This window comes from Anabrus simplex, chromosome 1 (genome assembly GCF_040414725.1).
Source record: "Anabrus simplex isolate iqAnaSimp1 chromosome 1, ASM4041472v1, whole genome shotgun sequence".
Lineage (NCBI taxonomy): Eukaryota > Metazoa > Arthropoda > Insecta > Orthoptera > Tettigoniidae > Anabrus > Anabrus simplex.
In genome coordinates this window covers 578,865,935-578,879,905 of record NC_090265.1, presented here as the reverse complement: position 1 = coordinate 578,879,905, position 13,971 = coordinate 578,865,935, and the positions used below count along the sequence as shown (strand labels likewise).

Below are 13,971 nucleotides of genomic sequence, written 5' to 3'. Positions count from 1 at the left end.
TGAAGGCTGCAAAGTGGAAAGTGTACATTCCAAGTTCGCTGCACGCTATGAAGGAGGACGACCCGGATCGAAGAATGGAGTAGTGCGAGTGGTTTGAAGCCATACTTCGCGAGGATAAACGGTTTGCAGGGATGGTTATCTGATCTGATGAGGCCCAATTCAAATTGAACGGTACTGTAAACCTCCAAAACTCCGTGTACTGTGCTCCTGAAAATCCTCATGTTCACGTGGACAAACATGTTAATCTACCCGGTGTTAATGTGTGGTCTGATTGGCCCATTCTTCTTTAAAGGTACCGTAACTGGCGAGGTGTATCTTCATATGCTGCAAACATCGACTTTACCTGCCATCTGAGATGGTGCTCCGCCTCACTACAACACATAGATGTCAGAGCCTACCTGGATGAAAATCTACCGGAGCGATGGATAGGTCGAAGAGGAGCTGTTGAGTACCACCACGGTCTCCAGACCTTACACATCTTAACTTCCACCTATGAGGACCTTGAAAAAATGAAGTTTATTGACAGAAGCCAGCTACACTGAACGAGTACGAAAAACCATCGAAGCCTCCTGTGCGGCTATCACAGCGGCAACACTGACAGTCGTAGTTCGGTCAGCAGTTCAGCGGCATCGACGCTGTTTGGCTGCTAATGGGGGTCACTTTTAATACATAAAATAACCTTCCCGCCGTGCACTGCAAGAATTGTAACGGGTCAATAGAGAATGCACAATATTTTTAAGTACACCATCAATAAGCGGAAATTATCTTCAGCGGAAAAATTTCCCAGTCCCTTGCGATGTTTTACAAGTACTTACGTTACAAGGGTCGAAAGTGAGGTTTCACGAATGAATTGCGAAACGAATTCGTAAAACACTTTTGCCTGTGTAATGTACACTATTTTGTTTTATACTATGCTGAATTACTTTACTTCATATCCAGACTTTGGAATTCCCTGTCTGTCAGTGTCAGTTACCTAAATATAAGACTGCTTGCCGAGACCACCTGTTGATTGCAGCTGAGTAATTTGCTTCACTGAATGAGGTTGTCTTGTTTTGAAGTCGGCGTGCTGTAAGTACAAGTATTATTAACAAGATGTGGTCAAACCACATCTTTTCAAATCACTGACCATTGCTTGGGAGTGAAGGTGTGCATAGCGCAAGCTAGAGGATGTAAAGGAAAGTCAGTTAACGAGGGGACACAGGTATGGTGTACCAGGGAGTGTAAGGTTCGATAAGTTTTATAACTTACTAGCAAATGTACCCGTGCTTCGCTACGGTATTCTACATTGTATACGAATATCAACGTAAATACTGTGCGTGCAGTAAATGAGATTGTTTTAAAATTGCATGTCTCTTATCGTTATCAGAGAAACAGCATGGGGAGGTCCCCATACGTTGTTTCCAATATGAAGTGAGGGTTGCGGAGTTGTGATGATAACGGCAGGCTCACTTGCCTACTGCCATTCACAACCGAGTTGGCAAGTTTACATTATAATTGCAGGCTCCGTTGCTTACTGCGCGGTCACATTCGATTTGGGGAGTTTTAGTTACAATGGCAGACCCTTTTCCTACTTTCAGACAGATTACAGTTGAGGAGTTTTTATTATAATAGCAGGCAACTTCCCTACCACCAGTCAAACTTGAGTTGTGCAGTTATCATTATAATGACAGGCCCTTTTTACTGCTGCTAGTCAGCTTACTGCTAGTCACACAGAATTAGTGACTTTCCATGAAAATAGCAGGCCACTATGCCTAATTCTAGTCAAATTTTAGATTGGAACATTTGTTTATAATGGCGGTCACCGTGGCCTAGAGTCAAACACAATAGGGTAGGGGACTTTCGAACAAAACTGCATGATTCCTTGCCTTCTGCAAGACAAATCGAGAGGTGAATTATTCATTAAAATGGTAGGCCCTCCTTACATGCCAGTTACACAGGAGTTGGAGAAGGACCCCATTCCTACTGCCAGCAGTCAAAGTCGGTGTAGGGAGTACTGATTACAATAGCAGACACACCCTTTCTCGATCGCTACAAATCGACATCAATGAATATATGTAGATGGACATGCGAAAGTATATGCATGTTTACAATACTGCAGACCTTCATTTACAGATTAACTGCTGCTAAACGGTACGTCATATTGACAAAGGATTGTACCGTAAGGCGCAGTATTTAGCGATCTAAATGGCTGGTCCTATGACATTTTCTCGCATCTCATCTATTCATGGGTCAGATTGAGTCAGAAACTGTGAATACATTGCATTACTTTCCGGATAATTATGTGACATAGCATCTGGCTCACATATGGGTACTGGGTAGGCCAATGTTCGTGTAGAGTTTGATAATACTATCTTTCCTGTAAGTGATTGAAAGTATGAATTATATAGGTAAAGAGCCCAAATTTACTTAAAATCGAGAAATAGAGACGAATCAAACGTATAACCGATACAGATACGACAAAAAGTCATAAGACCAAGGTTGAAGATCACTCCTAATTCAACGAAGATTGTGATATCCGTTATGTGATAGGACTTCCCGTTTATCCCACGAAATACCTCGAATCGAAGGTCTTCACCATCATTAAAATTGCTTCCATATTTCTATATTCTTCGGGGATAAAAAATGAAAAAAATAAAGATCTGTGAAGTTTTTTGTTCGTTACAGGCTGAAACGTATAAGTTTGCCAAATTTCAATTTTTTTGCTTGTCTGGCAGATTGTGCTCCAATCTGGATTTTGGGTCAGGGGGTAAAAAATATGTATTTCAGGAAATTAAACCAAAAAATATGCAGACGATCATTATTACCCCTCAAACGGGTATCTGTACGAAAATTTCACCAAAATAGTCAATGTACAGGCACACACAGTCGTTACGATTTTATTTATAGAGATAGATAAGGAATCTGCTCCTCGTACAACACCTTTTGGCTACGTCCGCTGGACTTAACCTGCAAAGCCAACCGTTTATGATATCTCACTTATTAATCCTCCTGTCGAAAAATTCACATGAGAACAAAAGTTTTAGAAATGAATTTCCATTGAGGATTGTAGATTTCGATTAATTTCGGATGTGCATATTTTAAGAAAGTGCAAAATCATGGTTCCGGTTTCGGATAAACCCCCAGTTAATTTAGGTATTCAGAAATAATATTGGCCCTAAAACCTACACAAGGACAGGTGGATTCTAAATATCAAGTTTGGTAGAAATATATTTAGTAGTTTTCAAGTTATAAAAACTCATACAATCAAACCGACAGACACCAAAGTTAAGAAATATGCAGATGGTCATTATTACAACTGAAACGGATAACTGTACGGAAATTCCGCCAAAATAGCCAATGTATAGACAGACGGTCGTTGCGATTATATTTATATAGATGACAGATGAGCATGAGCAAAGTGCAAACCTTCATTTCGAGATTTACTGCTCCTAAACGATACATCATACCAACAAACGGTTTGCACCCTCAGATGTCCCTTTTATCGCTCTACATGTTTGGTGTTAAAATATTTTCTCGTATCTCACATATTTATGGGTTCTATTGAGTTACAATATTTGATTGGGGTGAAATTTGGGTACATTTTCATCATTTTACATTATTTTTCACATACTTATGTGGAAGCTAGAATCATGAAATTGGGTTCGCATATAGCCATTGGTCGTGTCAATGTGCGTGCCAAATTCGATGACTCTACCTTTCCTATAAGTGTGTCAAACTAAGTAATACACGTGTAAAAAGCACAAAATTTACGAACCATCGAAATATACCGCCAAATCTATCCTATAAGGGAGAGAGAGAGAGAGAGACGACAAAATATCACAGGACCAAAGTTGTAGATCACTCGAAATTGAACGGAGATCGTGCCATCCGTTTTGTGATAGGACATACCGTTAGCCGCAAAATACCTCGAAACGAAGGTCTGCACCGTCATTAAATTGCCTATATTTCGATATTATTCGGCATAAAAAGTGAAATATTTAAAGATCTTGGAAGTTTTCCGTAGGTTACCGGCTAAAACGTATAAATTTGCTTAATTTAAATTTTTCAGGTCGTGTGGCAGATTGTGAGGCAATCTTGATTTTGGGCGAGGGGGGGGGGTAAAATTTAGGACTTCCAGGAAACTATAGCTGAAAAATATGCAGGTGGTCATTATTACCCCTTAAACGGAAAGCTGTACGAAAATTTCGCCAAAATAGTCAATGCGCAGACACACGGTCGTTACGATATGATTTATGTAGATAGATAAGGAATCTGCTCTACGTATAACACCTTTTGGGCTATGTCCGCTAGACGTAGCCTGAAAACTGACCTTTCATGTTATCTCCCTTATTAATCCTCCCGTTGAAAAATGCACATGAGAAAAATAAATTAGAATTGGATTTCCAAACAGTTTGATCGATTTCCAGTCAGGTTGGTCTTGTACTTTATATATTGTGGGTGAGTAAAAATCACCATTTCGTTCCCCTATAAAATCCCAGTCCATTGCGGGAATTTGAAATGTTATAAACCTTAAAACCTATCCTTGGAGGGATGGATGCTAAATATAAAGTTTGGTTCAAATATTTCAGTAGTTTTCAAGTTGTAAGAAATACGCTTTACGCGCACCCGCTCTTGCGTCAAGTCCGGTGGGACTTGTACCGAAAAACGGTCCGTTAATGATATCACCGTTATTAATCCTGGTATCGAAATGATGCACATGAGGAAAAAAGGTTAAGAAATTAATTTCCATTAAGGCAGGTATATTTCCATTAAGTTTGGTTGTGTATATTTTGAGGGAGTGCAAAGTCACGGTTTCGGTTTCGTATAAACCCCCAATTAATTAAGGTATTTAGAAACTATTTGCCCTAAAACCTACTCAAGGACAGGTGGATTCTAAATATGAAGTTTTGTGGAAATATATCCAGTAGTTTTCAAGTTATAGAAAGACAGACAAACAGACCAACAGAAAAACAAACAAACAAAGAAACAAACAAACAAACTAACTAACTAACTAACTAACTAACTAACTAACTAACTAACTAACTAACTAACTAACTAACTAACAGACACCAAGGAAACCTACCCTTGGACAGATGGATGCTATATATAAAGTTTGGTTCAAATATCTTCAGTAGTTTTCAAGTTGTAAGAAATACGCTTTACACGCACCCACTCTTGCGTTAAGTCCGCTGGGATTTGTACCGGAAAACGGTCCGTTAATATCTCCCTTATTAAATCCTGTTATCGAAATGATGCACATGAGAAAAAAAGGTTTAGAATTTTTTTTTCATTAAGGCAGGTAGATTTCCATTAAGTTCGGTTGCGTATACTTTGAGGGAGTGCAAAATCACGGTTTCGGTTTCGTAAAAATCCCCACTCAGTTCAGGGATTTAGAAACGATATTTGCGCTAAACCCTACCCAAGGACAGGTGGATTCTAAATAGGAAGTTTGGTGGAAATATATCCAGTAGTTTTCAAGTTATAGAAGGACAGACAAACAGACAAACAAACAGACACCAAAGCTAAAAATGATGCAGATGGTCATTATTACACCTGAAACGGATAACTGTACGGAAATTTCGCCAAAATAATCAATGTACAGACACACGGTCGTTACGAGTTTATTTATATAGATGATACAGCAAGCTTAGTAAAGAACATATAGCACTAAGGTGTACTCACCGCCCACTCCCATCACGATAGGCCCAGCATAGGACAAGTTGTTGAGGTGGAATCCTCTACTCTCATTCTTAACTCGAACTGTGGAGTTACCTCTTACCTCCTGTCCAACGGACAACTGATCTGCGTAATAACCTGAAATACAAGAACGAAAATTGGTTAAATGATGCATTTTATGACTAACATTCTAAAATGCTTTCTTCAAGATACACTGGTGATTTCATCGTCCAATTATCAGTTCATTGCTTTATTTATTTGTCATAAGTCTGTACATAGTTCTCCACATTCAACAGACACTACGCATGAACTGAATAACTGAATGGATAAATGAATGAATGAATGAATGAATGATGAATGAATGAATGAATTAATTAATTATTGCATGAATTGTATTCATGCTTCATGCATGAATAAATAAACATTTCTCTCGCAGTCACGGATAACCACCAACTGAGGAGAGAGCATTCCTAATTGAATGAGTCGACGGATGAATGCATGGATGGATTTATGAATGAATGCATGAATGGATAAGTTAAATGCACTCGGCCTATAGCTACGAACCACCAGCAACTATGTAGAAACTATCCCATTCAGAGTGAATGAATGGCATTCATGCATGCATGAAAAGCAAATGAAACTCTTCACTTCCAGTAACGGACAACCAATAACTGTGGAGAAAGCCCACATTATTGAATAAATTCATGACAAGGAATGAGTGAATGGATGGGGTTGTGAATGATTGAATGAGTGAATGAATGTTCACATCCTACAGCTACGGAACACCAGCAGCTGAGGAATAAACATTCCACCTATTGTACCCTGACCCATTACGTCCAATTTAACAATTAATTACATTGCGGAGTACTAACAACAACGACAATACAGTGATACTAATACTCACTATACTAATTACCACTATTGACAGATTCTTAACTAACCGATTCGTAACTCAAACATCCATCCGTAATCTGCTCTACCCGCATTACAGGATCTTGCAACTTTCTTCTATATACATTTCTAATTACAATTAATAACTTACTGAGATTACTAGGCTTATACAATTCTTTGCTTATCTTAATAATTCTATAGCCATTCTCATTCTCACTTATCATATGTTGTTCTTTGCTATTTAAAAATTTCCTTCTAACCGCTAGGGTTTCTTTAGAGGATTTCAGCATGCGAAATTCTTCTCTATGTTCACTAAAGAGAAGGCGCCTTACTGTGTCCTTCCCCCTAATCCATCCCTTATTCTTATAAATTCCGATCATACACCATATTAAACTTCAGGTTTCTCTTCTATTTACATTCATAATATTTATGCTCATACCCTGCCTTATCCAATTGAACTCAGAGGGTTGCCCTCCTCCTACATTCGGATACCAACCACTGTCTTTGAATATCCCTAAGTCGTTTAATAATGAGTTTACTCATCGAGACCTTCAACCTCTTGAGGTCCTTCTCCCAAAAAATTTCTTAATCCCAACTTGTGTGTTATACTTTTAACTTTAGTTAGCCAGGACTCTCCCTGCATATTTTATCTCTGAATCAGTTCAGTATCATATTTATTTCCAGTGATTAACTGTGAGTCCGCCTCTGTCGTGTAGTGTTTAGTGTGATTAGATGCTACCCCCGGAGGCCCGGGTTCTATTCCCGGCTCTTCCACGAAATTTGAAAAGTGGTACGAGGGCTGGAATGGAGTACACTCAGCCTCGGGAGGTCAACTGAGTAGAAGTGGGTTTGATTCCCACCTCAGCCATCCTGGAAGTGGTTTTCCGTGGTTTTCCACTTCTCCTCCAGCAAATCCCGGGATGCTACCTAACTTAAGGCCACGGCCGCTTCCTTCCCTCTTCCTTGTCTATGCCTTCCAATCTTCCCATCCCCCACCAAGGCCCCTGTTCAGCATAGCAGGTGAGGCTGACTGGGCGAGGTACTGGTCATCCTCCCCAGTTGTATTCCCCGACTCAATGTCTCACGCTCCAGGACACTGCCCTTGAGGCAGTAGAGATGGGATATTTCAATGAGTCTGAGGGAAAAGCCAACCCTGGAGGGTAAACAGATTAAGAAGAAGATTAACTGTGATGTTATCCCTAACGTCCGTAGCAGGGTCAATACCGCAAATATAAAATGGCATCCAATCCCTGAAGTCATCTGCCACCAACGGATCCCTGGACACTTAAAGGCGTCGTTTAAGAAACGTAGTTCTAGCCAGCGACATCAAAACATGAGCAAGTACTACATGTACCGGGAATGCTAATGCCTCGTTGCAGCTTCGGACTGCCACAATGGGATGGCGTGACAATGTCCTTCAGCGACTGGGTGCTGCACTGATTGTAGAAAAGACGAGTGAGACAAGGCTGGGATGGTTTTGGATACGCGGCGAGGAAATCCACTGATTATGTTGCCAGCACAGCACTGCGACTCAACCGCAGTGGATTACGATCACGTGGAAGTCCAAGGAAGTGATGGTTGGACTGAATTAATGCACATATCAAGGACATTCATCTGTGAACCGCTAGAAGACCCTACAATCAAATGGTAAAATTACAAGAAGGATTTATTTATTTATTTATTTATTTATTTATTTATTTATTTATTTATTTATTTATTTATTTATTTATGTTCATCCAGCTTCTTAGCTAAATGGTCAGCGTATTAGCCTTCGGTTCATAGGGCCACGAGTTCTATTCCCGGGCTGGCTGGAGAACTGTACTGCGTATGGGTAATTCATCTGGATCGGGAAATGAGTGTTTTTCCTCGTCTACATCTACATACAACGTACCACGCTACCAACCACAACGAAAGTTCGCAGTAGTGAATGCAGTACATCCACCCCACACAGAATTGGGGTTAGGAAGGGCATCCATCCACAAACCTGGGCCCAATCCACATCAGCTACTGACCCCAATAAATTGGAAAAACAGGTCAAGAAGAAGAAAAATAATAAGAAGGAGGAAAACATACACGAAATATCAAGGTATTTTTCTATGTGATGTGGAGCGTATATCACATGTGGAGTTGGTCGAGTTGTACGGCTGGGTGCTCTTTCTGATGGCAAGGCTATGCGCAAAACAAATCAAATCAAATCAAAGCAAAGCATCTCCGTACAGGCCATGAAGGCTCTCGGAGTGGTGGAAGGTAAAGGCTTCTACTATCCGTAACCTCGGCACTTGGTGGGGTAGAGTGGTTAGCTTTACACCCGGCCACCTTTGCCCCCAGGAATTAAATGCTCATTTTTGGTGTAGACTGAGGGAACCTCAGGGCCATGTGCACCTCCGGAAGTGGAAATCTCGTTTGTTAATTTTTTCAACTTCCTGACGGGGAATCAAACCCACGTCCCTCCGGTTCAACCGAGCACGCCTTTACCGCCTCGGCCAGGAATGTATTTAGCTACTGTATATCGGGTTTCTGTGGCGATTGGCAATGTGGTGCGTTGTGTTAAGTCAAAAGGTGTGTATTAAGACTGACATCTAATCTTCAACACAGAAAAATAAACTAGACACGATGAACTTCTGTGGCCCGACTGGATATAGAAACCGGCACTCTATGAACCGGCGGTAGCTACGTAAACCATTCAGTGAAGTTACCAGACGTAGAGTTCAAGTAGGGAACATCACCTTTTAAAGGACTGAAAACGTATGCAATTTTCCAACATGTATTTACTCTGTTGGCCGCAATCTATGGTTCAGAAAGGATTAAATTTTACTCGTCCAACGAGCAGATGAAATGAGGGAGAGTACACGACTTACATTAATTACAATGCTTGTAATTTTTTCAATAACACCTCTATGGTCAGTTTCTAATGCCACATTCCTTCAATTCTTCTGCGCTTGCTGGGCCATTTATGCAACGAGAGTTTTCACAAGGACGCAGTCAGGTTATTACGAGTATAGGATTTTCTTTCTTTTTCTTTTTTTTTCCTAGTTGTTTTACGTCGCACCGACACAGATAGGTCTTACGGCGACGATGGGACAGGAAAGGGCTAGGAGTGGGAAGAAAGCGGCCGTGGCCTTAATTAAGGTACAGCCCCAGCATTTACCTGGTGTGAAAATGGGAAACCACGGAAAACCATTTTCAGGGCTGCCGACAGTGGGGTTCGAACCTACTATCTCCCGAATACTGGATACTGGCCGCACTTAAGCGACTGCAGCTATCGAGCTCGGTTAAAGGAGTTTCAAGAGAAAGTGAAGCTCTACATAATGGGCAGTTGACTTGTAGACACAATCTGGAAACATTTAAAAATTTATAGTGCAAACGTCAATGTTCAACGTCTCTTAGTCTGAAAGCCTTTCCATTCGACCATTTTCTCTTTCTGAAAACATCTTACTGAACCTCTGGAGAGATTCAGAAAGTTAATAACAGTACAAGTCCAGCTGAAATCTTAATGTTATCTTCCTTTGAAAAGACAAATAATTTACAGTCGGCGAGTTGAACTCCGCTGCAGGACTCCAAACTTAACAACTTAACCAGTGACGAAGAATGATTGTACGGAAAGGTATAATAGCCGAATGATATCGCCATTTTTTCTTTTAAAAGTATTTTAAGACTATTTTACTGATATTTCCGTAATGTTCTCATTCTTTCCTTGTTTTTCATAAATTTTCATTTTTTAAGGACGACACACGTACCCATCCCCAAGTCAGTGGAAATAACCAATTAAGGTTACCATCGAAACCGGGGCCCCTTGAACCATAGGCCAGCACGCTAACCATTTAGCCATTGAGCCGGACAATTGGGGTATGTTGCCACGGTTGGAAACCTTCAATGCATGCGGAATAGTTAGAACGCGAATACCTGCGATCATGATATAAACAGTCAAGTAAAATCACACGCGCGCAGCTGTGAACTCGAATCCTGGAGATAGTTGGTTCGAATCCCACCATCGGCAGCTCTGAAGATGGTTTTCCGTGGTTTCCCATTTCCACACCAGGCAAATGCTGGGGCGGTACCTTAATTAACGCCACGGCCGCTTTCTTCCCACTCCTAGCCATTTCCTGTCGCATCTTCGCCACGACCTATCTGCGTCGGCGCGACGTGAAGCAACTTGTTAAATAATAATAATAATAATAATAATAATAATAATAATAATAATAATAAAATTACACGTTTAATATGCTTCAATATTTCCGCTGTACTTTGAAATATTCAGGGCAACGGCAAGTTACTAGAATAGTAATCCATCCTTAAAAGTTTATAAATATGATTAACAGTAGACACATGCACTTCATTGTGTGTTGTTATACACATCAACGTTCAGTCTGCAAGCCTCTGTGGCCTCGTTTCTTTGGACACCTCAGAAACTGAGTCTAACCACCGCCACGTTGAACTCCCTCTGCTTCTCTCACCATTCATGACCTAGTTCGTTATTCTACTCAGTAACCGCTCCTCCTCTAATCATCTCACGAACCCTCAATCGAAGCCGATCCCCGTACGACAGATGGATAACAATCAACAACATCATATGCTCTCACTCCATTTGAACACTGTGGAGAGGTTTGGAATTGAATCCAGGCTTTTGGCAGTCAATCTAGTGATTGGAAATTGAATATCACTAACTTACCTACCCTGCCGGGCAACATTCTTATTGTGGAATTCTTTTCCACTAGCAGGACTCGAACTGGCTAGTTAGGTGTCAGACCATAGAGCAGGGCCTCTTAAACGCCCAAAATCTCATGCGTGCAAATTGAGGTGCAAGAGCTCCGTGCACTGTGCATCGGTCCCGCTCGGCTCGGCTCGGACCAACGCTTCGTCTCTGGGCTACTCGGCTAAGCTCGGCTCTACTCGGCTCAACTCAGCTCGGATTTGGTGCGCTACGGAACAAGTGTGGAAGAGGGAGACAGGGGGAGAGAGCGGGACAGGCGTGAGGAAAGAGAGAGTAAGCACTATTTCTCCAAATCGAGGAGTGGGGGGGGGGGGGGGTCTGCACTCTGGTCAACCAAGCGAAGTCGTCTTTTGCACCGTGTACAGTGCATGCACCCTGAGAGGCCCTGCCATAGAGATTTGCCGCCTTAACGTTTGTGACTACCTGGTGGGCACAACCGAAGTAAGTACCGTGTTAATTCATCGGGGTGGCGGGGGGGGGGGGGAGCAAAAGCCGCCATAGCTTCTCCGAAGATGGGCGGGCCTGAGTAGCTCAGGATGTGGAGCACTGACATTCTGAACACTACCCGGTGTGTTCGATCACGGCTCAGTCATAGAGTACTTGAAGGTGCTCAAATACGTCAGCCTTGTGTCGGAAGATTTACTGGCCCGTTAAAGAACTCCTATGGGACATAATTCCGGCACCTCGGCTTCTACTAAAACCGTAAAAAGTATTTTGTGGGAAGTAAAATCAATAATATTATTACCCTACTGTGATTACTTTGCGTTTACCGTGTTTATTATGCCACTCTTTACATTTGACCTGTTAATTCTAATTTACTACCACCTTGCGAGGAGAACTACAGAGCTCAACGCGAAGCATATGTATAATAATAATAACAATAATAATAATAATAATAATAATAATAATAATAATAATAATAATAATAATTATTATTATTATTATTATTATTATTATTATTATAATTGATACGGGATTTCCGTTGCTCGTAGGGAATTAGGAAGTGCCTGGTTTGAATGGCTTGGCAAGGAATTACTTAGAGCAACTTTCAATATAACAAATTTGAAATTGTTATATCTTTCCTTTTTTATAGTTTAAAATTGATAGAGAATCTGAAAGAATAACAAGCCAATAGAACAAATTATTAATGAGTTCGTCAGCTCTAACAAAACAGGAACTTAGATGTCCGAAAATCAGGTACAAAACTTGAGATAGATATCAATTAGTTAATTTACTTAGAAAAGAGCATAATTGCTATTGGCAGGTACAGATATCTTATAAGAGCGGGTTTGCTCCAAGATGTTACACTACTCAGGCATCGGATTTCCAAAAACCATAGTCTAGCCTCGCAGAGGCAATCAATTTCCTTTGCTGTACAGAAAATTTCACTAGATCACATCGGGTGACCTCACTTTAAAATTTTCATCACTGTATCCACACTAGCATTGATCACTGTTCCAAAAATGGAACCAAAATCGAAGAAACAGACACCCTAAGAATTATACAGGAAACACAGAGGCGTATTTGCCCATACTACCTGGCCTTAATGGCAAAAAAGAAAAGGTTGCACATAACCGACCATAAACAAAATGCAAGGGGGCGAAACACCTACACTCCTTATATGAATTCTTAAAACCCTAAGTAAGCTTATGGTCCGAAAACACAGAGGATAATCCTATGCTACGCCGTGGTGACTAAAGAGGATACATTAATGCTAAGAAGAGATTTAAGAAATTTAGAGATTGAAAGCCTCTGTCACCCAATGCAAGGTTGAATGGGAAAAGTCTTCAGACTTGCCGAAAATTCTACATTTAAACCATCAGTTTTACAAAATTACATTAAAAGAAAAGAGATCGAAATCTTCCCCTCTAACTATCCGCAAGAGCTATCACATGTCTAGGTAAATTCTGCCATTGACTTGTGCCGCTGGATCTTCTTCACGCAGGCCTCACCCCTGCCTCCCTAGGTCACGTCGCACTCCCCAAACACCGGTACAATTCAGACCAGACGGCCTATCTACTTATCTATAAATGTTTTCATTCCCCACTTAGAGAGTTATGCCCTCTCTCTGGCCAAGAGATGCAGGCGGGTTGGGGAGATGTGATGGAAGAAGGAGGTGGGTAAAGGATGTGAAGAAGGAGGAGATGGGAGTGGAATTTTGTCTATGCCTAAGTATTTTACAATTTATTTATTTATTTATTTACTTCATATTTTCTTTTATTTTTACAGAACGTACATACAATCTACAGTTTGAACAAATTATATACTAGGAATTTTCTTGCCATCCTACGCCTGGAAGGACATGTACGAAAAGAGAAAACTGAATTTAAATGCAAGATGTATTTTTTCCTAGCACACTGACGCGCCAACAAGTTTGTATCATAATTTTGAGTGTTTACATTTATGAGTGAAGAGATGTGTGAAAGATGGAGCATATTGGCTGGAGTTAGAGAATGTGGAGTGCTTTTAGACGAGAGTTTCAAGAGGTGTGGAATTGAAGTGCGAGTTGAAGCCCGAGTAAGTGGTTGAAAAATGGAGGTTGAATGTTTGGTTCGCCGTGGCTTGTAGATGAGTGAGGACTAACGATCTGTGGTAGGGATAAATATTCAGTAGGGAAATGGTTACGAAGCGGAGAAGATCTTCAACTGTAGGTGGTGGGAAGAGGGAACGGTTGGGTGGTGTGGGCATGTCGATGGTTCGTATAGGAGCTATGA

General features: G+C 40.9%; 1 protein-coding gene across 1 annotated transcript in view; it reads right to left on the bottom strand.

Annotated features, from left to right (window-relative positions):
• The window catches only part of LOC136870331 (uncharacterized), a 577,143-nt gene that overhangs the window by 200,964 nt on the left and 362,208 nt on the right, over positions 1-13,971 (bottom strand). The window contains exon 3 of the mRNA XM_067144910.2: positions 5,662-5,793. Coding sequence (XP_067001011.2) covers positions 5,662-5,793 — 132 coding nt within the window. The remainder of the gene's footprint in view (positions 1-5,661; positions 5,794-13,971) is intronic.